The following is a 20441-nucleotide window of genomic DNA, read 5'->3' as shown; positions in this document are numbered from 1 at the left end:
TTCCCACATCCCAGAACCATCCCTGTGATTTTTAGGGGCACCCAGGACATGAGCCGAGCAGCCAGCACTGCTCAGGGCGGTGAATGTGCCCTGGGCTTGGGGTAAGGGCTGAAAAAAATCTGGCTTTGCCCCTTCCCAGCCCTGAACAACCGGTGGAGAAGGTGGGACCTCGCTGAGGCTGGGTTTGCAGAGCATCACTCTGCAGGGCTGAGCTGTGCTTTCGGGTAGCCCTGCGCCGGCGACTGCTATTTTATTTTATTCGCCTTTTCCGAAGGCAGCCATGACTAAAGTACACTCGTAGGCGTGAATATCGCATACATTCAGCAGTACATCATGCTCCGCGAAGGGCCCAGCTCCGCTCCCCGCCTCCCCGCTCGGCTTCACCCATGAGTTTCAAGCCGTGGCGGACGGACAGAGCGGCTCCGCGGGGACCCGCTCCCTCGGGAGCAGCGGTAAAAAAGCTGGAGCCAAAGGGGAGGAGAAAGTGAGGTGCCTGGGGGGTGTGCCACCCCCTCCCCACACCAGGACACAAGCACGCACGGCACGGCCAGCCCGCAGGGCCCTCCTGCACCGGGGGAATCTGTTCCCCATTAAGCAGCTCCAGCAGCGCTCGTTACTGCGGCTGGTAGGGAGAGAGCAGCCCTGCCAGCTCCAACCTCCCTAATTAGCACCACAAGTGAGGCCAGGCTGGGGAAGGCCAGCGCCTCCGTCCCTCCTTGCCAAGGATGCAAAGGGTTTGGAGCGGAGCCTCAGCCGGAGCCCGTGGAAAAGCTCCCACCGAGTGCCGGATGGGGCCCCAGTCCCGTCCATCCTTCGGTGGGCAATGACGTGATTCCCCCTCTCGGATCCCTGCGCCGGGGCTCAGCCCGAGAGGCTGTGCCAGGATAAGGCCTAAAAATCCCGATCCACCACCCCGAGCCCTCCCCGCCGTGCGTGGGGTGGAGGAAGGCTGCCCGTACCATCCTCTTCCCCTCCATGCACTTGCGCCGGGCTCCGACCGCCTTTAGCTCACCACTAAAAATAGGTTTCCCGGCTGAGCGGCAGCGCCGGAGGGCAGGCAGCCCAGATCCCAAACCAGCCCGTGTCGCCGTGACCAACTGACCCATTTGGCCTCGATTTTTTAAGTATTTTTCCCTCCTCCTTCAACTTCAGCCCAGGCAGCAGCCTCGCCAGGATGGCGGAGCCCCCCCAAGGGGCAGTGATGCTTGGAGGGGGGGTGACGGTCTCTTACCTGCACATCCCGGCACGGCACGGCACGGCATGGCACGGTCGGTGGCGCTATGGCAGGGCTGGCAGCAGGAGTGCCCAGGCCACCCGGATTCGGTGGGCTGCCAGCTCCCGCAGCCTCACGCCAACCCCAGGCAGCCTGTGCCCACCCCAGCCGGGAAATTGCATCGTTTATTTTCTCCTTTAAGGAAGTCATTGTCCTTGGGGCAGACGGAGCAGCTTCGTGGGTCCCGGAGCAAGGGACGGTGCTGCAATGGGGCAAGGATTTGTGCCGTGGCAGGGCAGGGAGCCGGTGACAGGCACACCCGGACCTCCACCGGTCCCCGGAGTGAAGGACAGGGATTCCTCTTGCATTTCCTCTCCTGGCACAAGAACCAAAGCAGGAGCACGCTGGGGCTGTCACTGAGCTGTCTGTCCCATGTCCCCAAGGCCAAAGGAGCCCTGCGGCATCTGCGCCCCGTGCCTGCAGCTGGGAACAGGACGGGGGGTGCAGCGTGGCTGCGAGTCCCCTGGGAGCGCCCTGCGGAGCACAGGATGGGGCAGCCGTCGGTCAGAAATGAAGAAAGACCTTTATTTACAGTAACAAATGGAAGGGGCAAAAAAATTAAAATACTGTGACACTTCCCTCCCCGTCTCCCCAGCCCTTCAATGGGGCGTTTGCCACCCTCACCCCGCCACGAGCCCTGTCCCTGGGGTGACGGGATGGGGCCAACAACTGCTGGGGGTCATTTGGCACCAACCAAGCGTCCATGCCCCACGGCCCCCCCCCGGACACACGTGGGGTCGGTAACAGCTTGATACGGCTCCAGGCTCTCCCCAGCTGCCCCGGCCCCCGGCTGCCACCCTGCTGCAGGGACCGGTGAAGAAAAAGCTTCTTCCTGGCTGTTGAACCGGGGTGGGGAGCAGGCTGCGTGTATTGCACTTGGCTGCCGAGCTCAGCACCCAGGAAGGGAAGGGGCTGCCAGGATACGTCCCACGGCTCAGGACCCCGCAGCCTGGCCAAAGGCTTCGGCATCTCCCGGCGCCCGGTGGGGAGCAAGGCTCCGTACTGCGCCCAGCCTTGGAAGTGTCCCGGAGCGGGGGAAGGATGCTCCGTGCCACCCCTGTGTAAACCACAGCACTGTCCTGGGGTGGCCCCAGTGGTGGCAGCAGCTGTCCCCCACGCAGGGACCCCAGGGTGGCACCCGCGGGCTCTGTGGGACGCGGTCGCTCCTGCTCTCGGCTCAGGTGGCAGGAGACTCCCGCGATCCTCGGCGAACCGGTCCCGTGCGGGGAAGAGGTAGAGCGTGCCGGGATGCCGGCCGTCCCCGGAGCCCCTGCAGCCCTACGGATTCACCCTTCCCCAGGCAGGATCCGAGCCCGGCTCACCGGCTCCGAGGATGAGTTCGCAACGGGGGGATATCGCTCTCCTCCTTCTCCAGGCTCCGTCTTTCGGCGTTTCACACCAGCTCAGGGACCAGCCGGACCCTCGGATGCTGCTGGAGAGCCTGGGGGGGGACCCGCTCCTGGTCTCCCCCCGCCGAGTGCGGCCCCTCAGGAGGAGAAGCAGAGCCCGCAGCACTCCATGCAGATCTCCAGGCAGTCGGCCGACTCGCAGCAAGCGTCGATGATGCCGCAGTCCATGTCGCAGGGCAGGTCGCAGTCCGCGCACTCGCCCGAGTTGCAGCAGCAGCAGCAGATGCAGGAGTCCTCGGAGGTGCAGGAGCCGCAGGTGGCACAGTCCAGCACGATGTTGCAGAGGGTCAGGAACTCGCAGAAGAGGCAGGAGAGGATGCAGTGGACGCAGCAGTCTGCAGAGGAACGGCCAGAGAGCGGGCAGGTGAGACAGCACCCAGCAGGTGGATGCCCATCCCCGTAAGGGTGGAAAATCTCCCTCAGGAATTAATGGAAGGGACAGGAAGAGGGACTGGGGAACCAGGGGCCTCCCTCAGCAGCCAGTGACATGCCCAGCTGCCTGCGGCATGCCCAGACCCCAAGAGAGACCAATTTTGGACTACACGAGATGACCCCGCTCAGCACCCACCCTGCAGAAGGGGAGCTCGGCTGGCGCCCAGGTCCGGGGGTCCCGGTGGGCTGGAAGGATGCTACATGAGAGACCCCCAAGGGATGCGGGGCAGGAGGAGAGTGGCTGGAAAGGGACCCCCTTGCCCTGGGGACAGCCAGTACCTTCTTGCGCCTCAATAGGGATGTGGGAAGAGGCCGACTTGGAGCTGCCCTTGCTCTTCTTGCTGCTCTGGCTGTTGATGGAGTGGTGCGACTGCAGCTTTCGGTGAGGCTTCTGGGTGCTGGGGAGGGGGCGGAAGACCCCGTTCCCCGCCTCCCCGTTGGCACCGCCTGGATCGGGCCCCCGCCCGGCGCCGTTCTGCAGCAGGTGGGTGCAGGGGCTGGGGGACTGCGGGGCTGCTCGCACCTGGGGCTGGCCTGGGGGGGAGAACAGCACGTTACCCCCTCTGAGCCCTCCCTGCAGGGCTCTGCTGGGGGAGAAACATGTGCCCGGTCCCCTGCCACCGCAGGAACTTGGTCCCCAGCCGGACCTGGGGTGGTCTCATGGCTGGGAAGAAGTGATGCTAACAGATGAATGGTCCAAGAGGATGGAGATGGAAAAGGAGATGCAGAAGAAATGGCTGGAGGGGAGACAGAGGAAGGGATGAAAAAAAGAGCAACAAATAAAGACTTGTCAAGAAGAACGTGCTGCAATTGGCAAAACTCAGCACAGGACCTGGAGGAGGAGGTCTCCCGGGGTCCCAGCATTGCTGGCACGGGCAGGAGGGACAAAGTCCCTGAGGCTGACCAGAGTGGGTGCAGAGACACGGCAAGGCAGGCTCGCCTCCTGCCAAGTGGGGAAGAGAAGAGCCTGTGGCTGCTTCCAGCTGAGAGCCACCATCCCAGGGCACTGAGCTGCCAGACGGAGCTCCAGGCCATACCCTTCGCCCTCCGTAAAGCCAGAGAAGATGGAAGTGCCACCGGAGAGCCAGGCTGCTCATCTCCCCAGGACCGCAAGAATTGGCCGCTCAACTAAAGGGCTCCCAGGCCTCTGGCTGAACTTTTCTGCAGGAGGAGAATAAAGATCTGCTCTGTCTGCGCCTCCCTCCAGCCCTCGCACGCTGCAGCCGTGAGAGAGGCCAGCGGCCCCGCCGGGACGCTGCCGGAGCCAGCGGCACCACTCAGCCCTTCGCTCCCGCCCGGCACCACGTCCCCAGGCTGCTGTCCTTCTGCAGGGGGGGCAGTGCTGGAAACCCAGCACAAGGGAGGGGGGCATTCGAGCATCCATCCCCCCCTTGCAACAACACCAATCGAAGCCACAAATTAAACCCTGCCTGATGGTGCTTTGGCCAAACTTTGATTTTCCTCTCCCGCGGCAGTAAACAAGGGATGATTCAAGCGAGAGGCTCGAGGGCAAAGGCACCTCCAGCTGCCGGGGAACAGGAGCTGCTTTCTGTGCGGGGGGACCCACGGGGTGCAGGGGCACAGGCGGTCCCTGTCCTGCACCCGCCCTCGCCGGCGAAAATAAAATAAATGGGAGGTTAAAAAAATACAAGCGCACGGACCCAGCGCCCGGCTCTGCCCGGCTGAGCTGGGCTCAGACCACGCAGGAAGGTTTTTACCCGGTGCTTGGGTGAAACGCTGCGTCTTTGACGCACGCTGGGAAGGGAACTTAAAATAGCCGGAGCTGAGCGAGAAGAACGGGCTGGAAGCAGGAGAGGTGGGAGAAGGGCTGAAAGGAAAAATGGAAAACAGGTCTGGGATAAAATGGGTAGTGTCCCCCCAAAAAAAACCTCCTGGGGTGTTGGCTCCCCATGGACTCTCCTCCAGTGCCCTCAACCTGCACGCACCGAGCCAGCACCGAGCCGGTGGGTGACCGCGGTGTCCCCAGCAGCGTCCGACGGTGGCAAATACTCTGCAGCTTCGAGTGCTGGGTTTGTCCAGGGGTTTGCAGCGGCGTGCAGCCCGCTCACTTTGGCTTTCTCCATTTCACTGCATTCCTCAGATTAAACTGTTTGTAAATCAAAATCACGCTCCGGCTCCAGCGAGTGGCAGGGAGAGGCAGCCAGCAATCCACGCCCCCACTCCCCCCCCCCCCCAAGTTAAGAAAAATAGCTTCCATTTTTTAGGAGAACGTTCAACTCACAGGAGCCCAAAGCTCTTCTAAAAGAGACGTCTTCAATATGGGGCTGAGGGGGAGCAATGTATAAAAATCCCTAACAAGCACGGGTGTCAGGGCAGGAGCTGGGGGGACCAGCCCACCCGACAGCCCCCACCACATCTGTTCACCACCACCCAGGTGGGAAACCAGGGCTTTGGGGGAAAGCACCGGCTTTGAGCTCTTCAACCACCAAACACCTCCTGGACGCTCATTTTGCATCAGTTACACCCGAGGTAACCCCCCACCTCCAGCCACGGTGTCCCCGGCACAGCCGCGGTGCTGGCCCAGCTCAGGTTCCCCGGTGGCAGCATCACCGGGGCTCGGCGGATGGCTGCCCAGCAGTGCTCGCCCCGCTGTGAGCCCCCCCCCACCCCCCCCCGGTCACCAGAAGGTCGTTTTCCCCGAGCCGCTAACCAGGGCTTGGCCAAACCAGCCCTTTGGGGCTGCCTGAGTGGAATCTGCTGCTCGGCTGAAACTCAATACCCGGAGCCCCAAACCCACAATCCCCGCTTCGGTTGCTCCCCAGCTACCAAAGACTGACTTATTTAAGAACCGCGGCAGCTTCAGCTGGCAGCGCTGAGCCTCGGGGGGGCTGATCCTGGCAAAGGACACGTCCCTACCCCCGACAGCCCCTTGCTGCCCCGTCCCTCCTGACCTTGCCGGTCCCAGGCTGTCAAAAAAATGCCAGCATCAAGGGGGCATCACCCCCATTCGCCTTTCCATGGGGGAGCCTACCTGTGTTCCCCAGGTAATGCCAAGGGGGGGATTTGCCCCACACAAGTGATGAAGGTCCCCCCCCATAGCAGTGGGGAGGGGGCTGCAAAGCAAAGGATGCTGGAGGCGATGCCCGGCAGGGAGCTGAACCCTGTTTCCCGGGGAGGAGAAGGGAAGGAGGGGGGGGTTCCCTGCACCCAGCAGCCAGGCAAGCCTGGATGCAGGTGGCCACGTTGCTGCCAGCCTCAGGACCCGTGGGGGGCTATCCCCGGGGGGGGGGGTGGGCTGGGGAGGGGGCTGCGCGGGGCCGCGCCACGCAGGGTGCAGCAGGCTGCGGCGTGACTCAGAGGTGCAGAATGTCTGTGGGCAGCCGGCCCAGCTCCCAGACGCTCCGCTCGAGCTCTGGTCGAGGAAACGTGCGCTCTCCTCGCTCCACGTACGCCGTCAGGAGTGCCTGGATTTTGCCGTTCCCCCCCTCCCCCCCTCCTTCCCACCCCGCCTGCAACCTCGTTCCCACCCTCCCTCTCCCCGTTGGGAAGCATCCATCCACTTTACGCCCCTTGGAAGGGAAAGCTGCGCGCTCGCATCCAACTAAAAGGGGATGGCTGCGTGTGTAAGGGGCAGCCGGGGAGCAAAACCCTCGGATCCAGGGCTGGGGGCCAGGGAAAGGCTGGACGGCGTGACTCCAGGAGAGCCTGGCCCCCGCTCTCCCACGTCTGCCAGCTCCTCTCTCCCGCTCCTGCGATGGGAAAGGGAGCAAGGGCACCCCGGCCCCCACCTCTGCTCCTACCCCACCCCGGTATTTCTCACGGCCGGGGGGGGACACACACACAGGCAGGTCTGCAGCAGCAGAAATGGGGAGGTGCTGCTCGGCTTCACCACTGCCTCCAGCAAAACCAGATCCCCAGCACGGACAGCCCATCCCGGCCCCGGCTCGTTCCGGCTTTGCACCAGCCTCACCCTTGCCCTGGATACACCAAGGCAAGAGCTGTCCCAGCGGGAGCCATCTCCCTTTGCTCCAGCAAACGCCTGTTTCGCTCCCCGTGACCACGCAGCCCATTCTGCCGGGGGGTCTCCTCTCTCCCGCTGTGGATTTGGGGGATGCTCCACGCCAGCAGCCGGCTCCTTCCCCCAGGGGCTGGTCCCTCTTCCCACCACGGCATCCCAGCAGGACCCCAACACAACCAAGAGCTTGTCCAGTCACCTGCCCTCCTCCCCCTCTGCCTCCAGCCGGTTCCAAGGACGAGGACAGCGAGAGGCATCGTGGTGCTGCTTGATGCCACCCTTCACTTTCCCCAGCTCCCAGTGACTCACGCTCGGTTAAAGCCTTTTGCTTTGGTGTGGGGGAGAGCAGAGCGAGGAGGAGATGGCTCCCCTTCATGGCCACCCGCCTTTCTAATGAGCCCTGTTACTGATGAGATGGCAGCAGCCCAAAGCACGGACACCCGGAGGTGTCCGGAGCCGCACGTGACGCCGCGGAGGGAAAAACTCACATGTCACAGCTTCGGGAGCACCTGCGAGCTCGGGACGGGGGCCCTTCGTCAGGACTTTTTGGGACTCATCATCTTCCAGGGGTTTCTCCTTCTTCGGCGCCGCAGGGCCGGCAGCGGGGCGAGGGGCCGGCCGGGGCTCTGCCGGGGGGGCCGCTGGCGTCTGCCTGGGCGAAGGGCGCGAGGTCTCACCCGCCTCTGCAAGAGAAACGGGGCTGGGGCTGAGCACCCCGGGGTGCAACGAGCTGCGGGCAGAGCCCCCCCGATCACCCCAACCCACAGCAACCCCACAGCACATCCCCAGCCGCTGCGAGGGGCACCGGGCGGTGCTTTGGGACTCTGATTTTGGGCATGAGCCAAACCCAGCCGCCCCTGCTGCTTCTGGAGCCCAGAGTACGGCTGGGGGAAGAGCTGGAGCACCGTGAGGGATTTTTGCTGGGGACGGGCATCACTCCGCAGCCGCTCACCCCGCTGCAACGCCAGCGGTTCGGCAGCACCCTCCCAAAAACCTTCCCGAGGTCCCACATTCCTTCTCTAAAAAGCCAAGGGATCTGGTTACACTCAGCGGTTCAAGCTGGATTTTTCATCCCCCCGCTTCCCATGAAAGGGCCACTGTCTTCCCTGCCGGAGCTGGCTGCCACCTCCCCTCACGTTCCTGCTTGCTCGGGGACAGGAGCAGCCCCCGCGGGACCCCCTCGAGGGGGCAAGCAAAACCCAAAATAAGAGCCGTGTTATTCCCCGTGGGGATAAACCCCAATGCCACACACCCCCCTGCAGAAACCCAGCGAGGAGAAGGCACAACCACCTCCCACAGAGCCAGCGCTGCGGGCTGGGGGCTGGCTGCTCCCCAATGCCGGGGTGTCCAGGGGGGCTGTGGGGTACCCAGGGGGCTGCGGGGTGCTCAGTGTGATGCTACGCTCCCCCACCCACCGCGAGCCCCCTCCTCGCCGCTCCATCCCTCTCCCCGGAACCCGGAATAGCAACCGCTTGCACAACAGGGGCTGGACCGCACTTTATATAAAACTAAATTATAGCTTGGGCGAAGGGAGGGAGACCAAAGACCCGCAATTTCCCCGGCTATAACAAGAGGTCCTACACGCAGGCAGGCAAGGGCGGGTAGGGGGGAGAGAGACCTCGGACTCTTCATTATACTCGATATAACAAGAAGTCCTACAAGCAGGAGCCGGGGAGGAAGGCGGGCAGACCTCACACGTATAATTAGAGGGACCATAACAAGAGGCCCTACACGGGAGGCGGAGGGCTGCATCCGCACCCCGGGGTCGGCAGGAGCCTGGACACACTGCGGAGGGGCTGCAACCAACCTGGAGCGATGCTGGCTCAGCTCCCAGCTGCGCTACTCCCCACATCCTCCTCCGCCTGCCTCAGTTACCCCACAGGACCATCCTCTCCACCCTCCCGAGGATGCTGATCCAGCCCCGGGGTACCGGAGCTCCTGCAACATGGGGTTCGTGAGGAAGGAAAGCTCATCTCAATGCAAAGCCCCGCTTGCGGGTCTCTGCTTTCCTGCGGGATGCTCCTGCCGGCAGGGCGATTTTGGGGCTCAACCAAGGGCAATTCAGCAGCTCCAGCTGGATTTTGCACAGCGGAGTGGGAGTATGTGAGCCCAAGACAGGCAAAAACTCATTCCCATGCCCCCGTGAAAGCCCAGGGCAAAACAGAGAGGAGAAGAGAGCAGATACCTATAGGTGTCTGCGCGTAGGTGTGGCGTATAGGTGAATAATAACCGCATGTTGCTGCATCCACGTCCTCTGTCATGTCCCAACCTGGACCGGCCTGAGTCAGACCTACGGCATTTAGTCAGTGCTTCATCTAAAGCCTGTTAAAGCCAGACACGAAAGCCCTGATGGCCGGGGAGCTCTGGACGAAGCCCTGAGTCAAAGGTGGCCGGTGCAGCTCCTGCCTGGTCCCCGAGAAGGGGCCTGAGCCACGGGGAAGATGCTCCAGCTTCTGCTAGGAGACTCCCAAGTGTGCTCAGGCCTTAAAATTCAACAGCCGAGACTCTGGGGTCGCCCAGAGCAGCCCCATCATCGCCAGATCCCCTGCCCTGCTCTTGCCCCCGTGGACGCCGCTCCTCTCCGCAGCGAGTGATTACACTGGGGAATAAGAGCTGGAAAATCAAGTCCTGCAGGGGGAGAGGGGCCGGCAGCTGCCCTGGGCATGGGGAGAGCTCAAGCTGATCCCCGCCTCTGCCACGGCCGCCTCCATCGCATCTCCTGCCCCTTCCATGCCCGTTCCTGAGGGGCTGAGGAGGACGGTCTGTTGAGACCCTGAGCTCCGCGAGGAAGCAGTGGCACCGGGCCGGACGGATGGCGAGCGTGCCGCTCCGCCGACTATCGAGACAAGGCTCTTTTTTGCCGTGTCCACTTCACCCATATAATTACCCTGCACAACAAGAGGTCTCACACACAACCGCAGCGATGCAGGGAGGAAGATGGCAATTAAATTAACTCCCACTGGAACAAGCTGGCCAGAAGAGAGACAAAAATAGATGGGAGAGAAATTTGGGTAGGCTGGTCCTTCCCCTGCCTTATACAGCCTCTCTGCCCTGGTGCTACACGTCCCTGGGGAGCGTACAGACGGCGCAGACCCCCAAGTGCACGGTGTCCCCCAGGAGCGAGATGGAGAAGGGCTGTGTCTGCCATCGTGGTCACAGCCTGACCCCGGGGCAGGGCTGGGGGCAGCCGGACACGGTGTGGGCTCAGCACAAACCCTGCCCCAAACAGGCTCCTGCCCCACGGCTCCCTGCTGGGGCTGGCCACTTCCCAGGCACCTTCCGAGCCACGGGGAAATGCAGTGGGAAGGCACAGGGAAACGCACAGCGGCTCTCAACCAAGCCTGGCAAAAGGCACCCAAGGACCATCACCCCTGACAGCACGGGGAGAGACGGACAGACAGACGCCGGCACTGGCAGAGCTCTGGGGCACAGGCTCGTCCCGCAGCTCCCTCTCCTCCTTTAAATACCCCCCAGCCCCTGCTCCCAGGGGTGCTCACACTGCTCAGCACCTCTTACAGACCGGGACGGGGACACGGATGGGACACATGGCCCTGCCCCCTTGGCTGCATGTCCCCATTGCTCCTCCAAACACACGCTTTGGGGCGCAAAGCCCCCGAGAGAGGGGTTCCTGCTCCCCAGACCACGCTCAGCTGAGCAGAGGGTGAGCGGGGACAGAGGCGCGGGGAGGAGCAGCTCCATCCCCCCCATCACTGGGGTCTGGCAGGGGGTCCCCGGCAAGGTGAAGCCCAACCCTGGGTGCCCCCTGTCCCTGCTGCCACCAGGGCAGGGACCGGCTCCTTCCCTCCCCTGCTATCGCCCGCTGCCGCCAGAACAAGACCAGGCTTGACCTAAATCTGCCGGGTTTGAAAGCAATCACAAGCCTGGGCAAAACACAGCCGAAGCCCTAAGGAGAGCCAGCCCTCGGGATGGGACATCCATCCCCTTCCCCGCTGGCATCCCCATGGCAGCTGCACCCCCAGCTCTTTCCCACGCGGGGCAAACGCTCATCACGTGGTGGAGAAACGCCCTGGGATGAGAGCCCAGGGCTTGCCCCCCCAGTCTGCACCACCTTTTCTAAAATACAAGGGAGAAATGAAGGTAACGTGGCACAGGGTGAGCGGCTCGCATGTTTTGTGTATGAGAACAGAGATAATAAGGCATTTAAAAATAATAAGCCAGGCTTCCATAAATCACAGCGCTGCCGTAAGGTACAACAGATTAGAAAGCTGATAGACGTGGAGCTACTTTTCTTTGCCTCCTGGTTGCCAAGCCCAGGAGATGCACACGGGTCAAGTTTTCTGACTCTCCTCTCCATTTACAAAGTCCAAATCCGCCTGTCGTAAAAGTCCCAAGACACCACTGAGCTCCGAAGTCCACCAAGCACCGCAAGAGTTGAGAAAAAAGGAGGGAGGAGAGGAAAGATATAAAGAAGCTGTAAGGTTCCGTGGGCTTTAACCGTGTATTTTGCAATACTCCTGCCAAGTCAAATGTACAAAACATCCCTCCGGCTGTGGGAAAGGACCCACTTGGCGTCACTGGTGACTGCAGGAGCTTCTGGGGCAACCACCAGATGAGTTTTCTCATTTTCTCATCAGTTTTCCTGATGAGTTTGCAGGACTGAGCTGACCCATCCCCTGGACAAACAAAAGGGGACAGCAGCGCGTCCGCAGCTCGGCCGGGATGGGGCAGAGCTTCTCCAGCAGCACAAACAAGAGCCGCGGCGCCGGCAGCATGGCCACAGCGTCCTACGGCTCACAGGGACCTGCCGGTTTCCTCCTCTGCAGCCCGTTGTGGTGCCCAGACCCCCAACGGGGAAGGTGGAATGTGGGAAGATGCTGCCCAGACCCCCAGCTGAGAAGGTGGAACGTGAGAAGATGCAAAGCCGGAGGAGCCATGCTTTGGGGTCAAACCCACCCAGGTTCCCCCATGGCTCCTGCTCCGCTTTCTTGAGCTGTACCTTCGTGCAGCAGAGGATCTGGCTGCTGGGGATCTCCGATTTATCTGCCCTTCTTCTATCCAAGTGCTAAAGAGGAAGGAATCTGGTGGCAGGAGATGGATGGACACCTCACGGGCACGGCCTGTGCCCATCACCGCTGCTGCACGGCAGCAACGGGAGAGAAAAATGTCTCCAACACACAGTGGCTAAGGAAGGGCTTGGACCAGGGAGCTCAGGAGCAGCCCCCCCACACTTTAGCAGGCAGCGTGTCTGGGTTAGGGGGTGTCAACCCACTGCAAAAGGGAGGGAGAAGCATCTCGACACATCTGGATCCGCATCCGAGCTATTCTGGACCTGCAGACCATCCAAATCTAATGCCGTGGGTCACGACTCCCGCCGAGGTGGAGATGCTCAGGAGTCTCCCGTCCCTCTTTCCCTCTCCCTTTAATCCCTCAGGAATGGCTGGTCGGGGCCCAGACAATGTTGGATGGAGACACAAACAGAGAGAGTCCAACGAGGCGTTTGCCATTAACAACACGCTACCTGGCAGCAGTATTTAGTTTGGGAGCTTTCTAATCTCTTTTATGCAGATAAAATGAGCGTGTAATCTCCCTTGGTTTCCCCGTCCGCGCTGCCTGGCCCAATCAGGTGCCTGCCTGACCCAGTCGAGGGATATTTTAGAGCTTGATTAAGTGGTTTCAAGCGCAGAAGAGACAGCACCGAAGCAAATCCTTCCAATCCCAGGAGCCAGGGCTGGAGGAGAGGAAAGCAAAATTCTGGTTTGAAAGTTTGCTCAACTGGGAAAAAGCCCAAATGGCTTATTTACATTCAGTCTGAAATTAATGCACTGAAGCATTTTCAGATTCTAGGATATTCAGGGAAAGGAAAAGGAAGGTGGGAGGAGAAGGGGGAGAAACATCCCGAGCTCCTGAGCTTTCCCGGGACGCATCCAGGACAGCTTCGCATCCCTCCCGGAAAGCATTTGCCCCAGCGGCTCTCTGCTCACCTGGGCATTGCTTTGGATAAACAGTTCAGTCCTGGGACAATGAAGAATCTGGTCAAAAAAATATTGGTTTCTATGAAAAGTTACTTCCTAAATGCAAAAAAAAAAAAAAAAAAAAAAAAAAGGCAAAACAAAGCAAAAAAACCCACAAAACCCCAAATAGCTTGCCAGCCTGGGAGTTGTTATTATTTGTTATTTATAGCCATTGGGTGGGTAGGAAGAGAGGAATTTCGGGCTGGCCAGACAGGCCAGGACCAGCGTTTACCCAGTCTGCCCGCGTTCGGAGTTCGACCTCTGCTAAAAGCTCCTCTGGCGACAAAACCCCGAGTCCAGGTTTGGGGCGCAGACCCCGTGCCAAGGTGTCCCTACAAATCCCATCGCCCAAAGGTCCTCCTTCACCCAGCCCGCTCCTGCAAAGCGGGCACAAAGCAACCCCCAGGAAGAATTGCTCCGACCCCAGAGCAAGGACATCAGGGTGGGGGCAAAACCCTCCAGAAGGGGTTTCAGGGACAATAAGAAATAAAAATCCCTGCAAGAAGCAGCACCTCGGTCACCGCGGCAATGATGAGGAGCTATTCCTTACGCAGCAAGGATGTGTTTAACATACATCTATTAAGTCAGTATTTGGGATTGCAGGTGCAAGAAGGAATCTCTAAGCCTAAACTGGAGACACAGGATGACACCACTTGGCCCAGGACCCAAACCAGACCCATCAGGACCAGGTTTCTGCCCCCACGCTGCCAGGCGAGCCCATCTCCCGGCGTCAGGCCTGGGCTCTGCCTAAACCAAAGTGCAACACACAACATCCCAAACGCACCACGGGGCCAAGGAACGGAGAAAAACGATGGGGAAAAACAAAGGGTCAAAGACATTGAGTCAACTTTCACTGACTCTGAGGAGCACCGTGCCGGCTCGGCGCTCCCCAGCACAGGATAAACCCCGGGGCTGGTCAGACAGAAACGAAAGAAGGACGCAAGAGGAGGTCCTGCGACATCCCGGGTGTCCTTAAGGACAAGCAATTATCCTTGAAGCCTGGAAAGCAGCTAACGCAATGCCTATCAGATCCAAGGAGATTCTGGGAATTACAGAGCAAGGAGCCACACAGCTGTGCTGGGGAAAATTATGGAGAGTCTAATTAAGGACCATGCCGGTACAGTAATTGCGTAACCTTACGGGGTCAAACCAGCACAGGTTCTGCCAGGGAAAATTTGTGTCTTTCTAACCTGCTAAGAGTCCTTAAAAAAAGTTAATTGAAGAGCAGATAAATGTGAGCTGGTGGACATCATTATTAACAAGAATAATAATTTGCACTTATGCAGCACCTTTCATCCGGAGATCTACTCAGCCTACAGTCTTAAGCCAGTGCCCATCACACGTTACCCGATCTCCATGTATTTTACATTAGCACGGCTGCAGCTCTAAGCTGTCGCGAAACGGAGCCTTATCGCCGCTCAGCCCGGCGGGGAAACTGAGGCACGTAAAAGGGATTTTGCCCAATGCAACATCCCACGGCGACGGAGCCCAAAGCTTTGCGGTCCCGGTGCTCAGCTTCCCCGCTGGCGTCAATGCTCGGTAGGTCGGGGTTTTCTTTAAGCACAGACCCCAAAGAAGCTTCGGAGGAGCTGCAACGTGGCCTGAATGGGGCTGGGGTGAGTGAAAACGAGCTCTTCTGCAAAGGTCAGGGCACGGCTCGCGGGGCAGCGGCAGGCCTGCTCGCTGAAGGCGGGCGGCAAGGCCGGCCAAGGAGGAAGCCATTCAGGTGGAACGAGTAATTGCTCCTGGAGCCAGCGAGTCGACCCATTTCCTCGCCCCGCAAAGGTGCAGCCGCTGCCGGGGACCGCGCCGTGCCGGCAGCCCAAAGCCCTGGCGCTGAAAGCGGCCGAACTGGGCGAGCATCATCCCTGCCGCAGGCACGGGGGAAGGAGCCGGCGCTGGGAGCCTCCCGAGCAGCCACCGGGAGCACCCCAAAAGAGGACAGGACTGGGGTGAAAGTGATTCCCAAAGCTGCTGCCTGATCCGCCCCATCGCAGAGCTGGGGATGCACCGGTGGAAGGACAGCGGGATGTCACCGGAGCGAGGGGGGACCTTCCCCCGAATCAAGCACCCAAAACCCAGCTGAAAATCAAACAGTGATGGGTCTGAAGCCTAAAAAAAATGGGATTTGGGCAAAAAAAACCCCAATTACCCCATCCCTGCTGCTACGCAATAGCTCTTTTCCACCAGTACAACCCAAGCGTGGCACCCGGTGGCGGGGGAGACACGGGAAGGGGCTGCCGGCACCGGGAGGGACCGATGTGGCTCCATCCCACACCAAACCCCGCATCCCAGGGGAGGCTGCTGGTACCCATCCCGCGGGAGGCTGCGCAGGGCACGGCCCCAGCAAAGCGGAGCGCTGGGGAAAAAAATAATCAGGAAAACTACAGAAAACAGCCAGAGGACAGCACGGGTTTCTGCAAGTAATAAGACTCGAGCAGGCGCTTTCCAAGGAAATTCAATTAGGAGCTGGAGCGGGACGCTGGGGTGGCAAGCGGCACAGCCCCGAAGGGCCGGCTTTGTTTTGCTCAAAACCAGAAACATTTGAAAAAAGCCAGAAATCTGCCTCTTTTTTTTTTTTGTTTGGTGGGTTTAGGGTTGGTTTTTTGGTTTTTTTTTTGAGTTTTGCTGTTGTTCAAAGAAAAGAAAAAGAAAAAAAAATCAAGCATTTTCACGAGCAGAGGAGAAACTTTGAAAGAAAACGGAAATTTTTTTGGTGCAAAAAGTCTTTATGCGGGGTAAAAAAAAAAAAAATAAGGAATTTTGTGTCTTTTAGGGCTTTTCATTTTGGCTCCTTCGCGCTTAGAGGATGTCTGCGTGCAAATGGGCCACCGGTTGCATTTAAATCAGTGCTAAGAGAAGAAAAAGCCCTTTTTATTTTGACCTTGGAGGGGGTTGCCTCTATTTCTGCCCCTTCCCAGAGCAGGAGAAGGTCCCAGTAGCGGGTACCCGAGGGATGGCGGCACTGAGTCCCGCCTGGTCTCCCTGCTGGGGGCACCCGTGGGTGCTCAGGACCCCGCGGGGGGCGGCAGCATCCTCGCGCAAGCAGCCGGAGCCCAGAATTTGGGGGGAGTGAGGCAGAGCTTCTCGCACACAACAGCTTTCTGCCTCCTGTTCCACCTCGGGGCAAACTCCTTGGGAACAGGCAGAAAGAATTAAAGGAAAAAAAATAAAAATAACGCGTGTGAGCGTCCCCGTCCCTGCCCCGCTACAAGCAAAGAGCCGCGGAGCTGCCGGCGCCTGCGGCCGAGCAGGGTGGGGGGACACACAGAAGGGGGAGGACACACAGAGGGGGGACATGGTGGTGGCCCCACGCAGCAGATGTCGTGCTGGGAAGGGGAAGGAGGGAGGTGGGAATGAGCACAGCCAAACCCCAGGGAAAGGTTTTGCTTCTGGAGACAGATTTGCCTCCAGCATCTTCACAGCTGTTCGCTTCCCATAAGGAAAGCCCTTCTCCTGCCGGCCCTGTTCCCCCTCCTCTTCCTCCCTGCGAAGGGAAGGAAGGACAAAAATAATCCCATCAGCCCAAGGGCTTTCTGGTTTTCTCCTGTTTTCTGTTAATTCCTCCAAAAAATAATTATACCCCACATCCCAGCAGACAATTGGCTCTTCTCTCTCAGGCTCCTCTGCAAACTACCTGTGGCTATTTCAAGGCTTTGGTTTGGAACGTGCCCGTCCCCCCCCGCCCCGGGCAAGAGGAGGCTGCGATGGCACCGGGCCCATCTCCAGAGATGTCAAGAAACAAATTCCAGGAAACGGGCTTCGTCTCAGACTGGGAAAGAGGACCACGCGCAGCAATGCCAACCCAACCCTGCCCATGACGCATTGCCTTGGGCCAAACCACGCCGGCGCCTCAGTTTCCCCATTTATTTCACAGGCTCGGCGGTACCAAATTAGCCGGTCTCATTTGCAAAGCATCGGAAAGGGAGTCCAGCAAAAAAAAAAAAAAAAAACAAAACCACAACAAAACCAAGAAAAAACCCAAAAAAACAATTCCCAGGCTCTGCGGTGCGTGACAGAGCCCCTGGACGCTGCCCAAGCGATAATGGCTCGGCACCGAAACGCCACGAGGCCAGAGAAGCACGAAAGACAAACCGGACCCTGTCCATTCATCGCCCACCAAAAGAAAAAAAAAAAAGAAAAAAAAAAATCAAAGAAAGAAAGAAAGATGCGAGCAAGAATTCAAAGCTCAAGACACGCAACCGGGAAGCTGCCCTCTGGGAGAGGGCAGGGAGATTCTCTCGGTGCAAATTTTGGCCCCTGCAGCCTGCGTAGATGGAAATCGAGGGTGTCCTGGAGACCCCCTTGTCCCCCCCCCAGCTTTGCACGCTGAGGTCTAAGGGAGGCAAATTTGGTCCAGCTCTGCTCCAGTTCCCCCACCCCGGGTCCACGCTCCCCTCCGGGAGGAGCTGGGGAGGAGGAGGGTGGGTTAGGGGCTGCTTTGGGGTGGAGGTGACACCCCTCCATCACGAGCACGCAGGGATGCCCTCGGGGAACCAAGACCTCGTCCGGGTCCCACCGCTCCTGCCCAGGACACCGGTACGACCGGGAGGCTGATCCCTGCTCTACCTACACACCGCTCCTGTGCGGCCAGAGGCTGGGAATGCGGAAAAGATGCAAGGACATTTTTTTTTCCCGAGGCATTTAACCCACTTCTAAACTACTTTTTGAAACAACCCACACTTGATCTTACAGGAGTGCACGGCGCTCCTCCTAACCCAGGCTGGTGGCAAGTCCCAGTGCAAAAGCTCTTTTCCACTAGGGCCGTGCACCAAGAGTTCACCGTTTCCCACCTGGGAAGGAAAGAGAACGGAGGGAAACGCAGGGAAACGCAGGGAAATGAGCTCCACGGAGCCCCTGCAGCTGCCCCGGCCCCGGGAAGAGTTCAGCCGGGAAGTGGAGCCTGCAGCATCCAGCTGGAAAAGCAGAGGGAAGAGAACAAGAGGATGTATTCTCTGAAACTTGGGCCCAGCTGTGTTCCGGGCTAAAGCCAACAAGGGGAGAGCGAGATCCAGCTGTGTGAGCTGGGTTTCTGTGCATCACCCTGCCCGGCACAGCTCCTGCCACTCAGCCCGCTGCCTTCGGAGCGCGCGGGGAGCTGATCCCGGCGTGGATTTGGCTCCTTTTGTGTCTGCTCCCACAGCACCCACAACGGGGTGTTTTGCTTCTCGCCATCAGCTTCCTGCTCCCGCGTTTTCGCCTCTCGCATCGGGATTTTTAATAGAGTTTATGCACGTGAACCTCGGCGGGGACCGACTGCCGCGGGACACCCAGGCGGAGCCACTGCAGTGCCCGGAGAAGCGAGGGGCTCAGCTCTGCCCCAGGGAAAACAGTGAGAGTCCCCAAAACTTTTCCATCCGCTTCTCCGCAGCCTGATCCTGTCCCCCCCCAGCCACATCCCACCCAAGAACCCCAGGGGAGTCTTTGTGGGGTGGGGAAGGGGCTCCACCACCAACCCACTGCCCCCTCGGGGTGCAGAACAGCCCCCAGCCCCTTACACCCATCCTCGGGGGGGGGGGGGGGGGTTGGCTTAACCAGTTCAGCGCGGGCTGGCCCCGCGCCCCGGCTGTCCCCGTGCGCTTGGCCGAATTACAGAAACTTCTGCGAAGTTTGTGCTGCGAACTCCCCCCGGGCCGGTCTGCATCAGCTGCGCTCGCAGCACGCCAGGCACACGCGCACACGCACGCACACGCACACACATGCATACACACGCACGCACACACATGCATACACACGCACACACATGCATACACACGCAGCCAGGGGTACAAACGCACACTCCGCTATACACAACCGCACACACACACACACGTTCAGGCCTTCCCGGACACGCACTCAGGGTCCCCCCCCGCCCCGAGCCGTGCACACACTCCACCATACACCCCCCCCCCCCCCGCCCCCTCCAGCCAGGCACCCCCCTGCTGTCCACCCACTGCCCCCCCCCACCCAGCCACGCACACACACTCCGCCGTCTCCAGCAATGCACCCCCAAGTCGTGCACCCACAACCCCCCCAGCTATGCACAGCCCCCCCCCCAGCCTTGCACACACACACAGTCACGTACATACATTCCCCCAGCACACACACATATAAATATATATATATATATATTCCCCAGCCACGCACTCCCGGCCCAGCGGTACACACACCCCTAGAGCCACACACACACATTGCCCCCCCCCGCCCCGGGACCCCCCAGGCGTGTACACACACCCCAGCGCTGCACCCCTACCCACCCACTCCCCCCATCCATACACACCCCCCTCACTGTCCCCCCCGCCCCCCAGCCTTGCAGCCCCTCACTCACTCCCCCCCCATACACACACACTCCCCCCACTGCCCCCCCAAGTCGTGCACACCCACACCCCACCCCACTGCCCCCCCAGCCATGCACACCACCCCCGGCCATGCACACACACAGCCCCCCCCAGCCATGCACCCCCCACTCATTTCCCTCCAGCTGCCCCCCCAGCCATGCACACTCTCACTCACTCCCCCACACACACCCCCGCTGCCCCCGCCAGCCGTGCACACCCCCCCAGCCATGCACACACACAGCCCCCCTCTACCCCCCCCAGCCGTGCAGCCCCCCAATCACTCCCACACACACGTCCCCCCCCACTCCCCCCAGCCATGCGCACACACAGCCCCCTCACGGCCGCCCCAGCCGTGCAGCCCCCCAATCACTCCCCCCCATACACCCCCCCGATCCCCCCCGCAGCCATGCACGCACATGTGCGTGCCCCACTGTCCCCCCCCCAGCCATGCAGCCCCCCACTCACTCCCCCCCCATACACACGTGTGTGCCCCACTGCCCCCCCCCAGCCGTGCAGCCTCCCCACTCACTCCCCCTCCCAAACACCCCCCCCAACTCCCCCCCAGCCATGCACACATGTGTGTGCCCCACTGCCCCCCAGCCGTGCAGCCCCCCCCCCCCTCACTCCCCCCGCGCCCCGGCAGCAGACCCCGTACCTGGCGGCGGGGCCGGCTCGGCTCGGCGGGGCTCCGGGCGGCTCGGCCGGTGGCTGCTGGCCTGGGACATCGGAGAGGGGCGGCTGCGGCGGGGACAGAGGGCTGACTGCGGGCCACCGCCGGCCCCGCCGCCCCGTTCCCCCCCCCCCGCCCCGGGGGCTCACCTGGGGCCGCCCCCGCCGCGCATCCCCCGGCCCCGCCGCCGCCGCCTCCCGGCCCCGCCGCTCCGGCGACCGGTAATGAGCCGGTCGGGGGCGCGGGGTTGGGTTTGGGTTGGGTGGTTTGTTGTTTTTGTTTTTTTTTTTTTTTTTGGTTGGGTTTTTTTTTCCCTTCCCTCAATGCCTTAAAAAAAAAAAAATTAAAAAAAAAAAAAAAAAAAAAAAGGCTGCGAGAACAAACAAACAAGC

General features: G+C 60.6%; 1 protein-coding gene across 1 annotated transcript; it reads right to left on the bottom strand.

Moving 5' to 3' along the window:
- Nucleotides 1–1851: 1851 nt before the first annotated feature.
- MDFI (MyoD family inhibitor) lies at nucleotides 1852–20222 on the bottom strand. The gene is made up of 4 exons (XM_063356575.1): nucleotides 20035–20222; nucleotides 7579–7773; nucleotides 3394–3648; nucleotides 1852–3017 (listed from the first exon to the last, which is right to left on the bottom strand). Exons 1-4 carry the CDS (start codon nucleotides 20102–20104, stop codon nucleotides 2761–2763), a joined length of 777 nt encoding a protein of 258 aa, XP_063212645.1. The 5' UTR covers nucleotides 20105–20222; the 3' UTR covers nucleotides 1852–2760.
- Nucleotides 20223–20441: the final 219 nt, after the last annotated feature.

Source organism: Chroicocephalus ridibundus, chromosome 20 (genome assembly GCF_963924245.1).
Source record: "Chroicocephalus ridibundus chromosome 20, bChrRid1.1, whole genome shotgun sequence".
NCBI lineage: Eukaryota > Metazoa > Chordata > Aves > Charadriiformes > Laridae > Chroicocephalus > Chroicocephalus ridibundus.
Note: the sequence above shows the minus strand (reverse complement) of the source record. Positions and strands in the feature narration are given on the sequence as shown.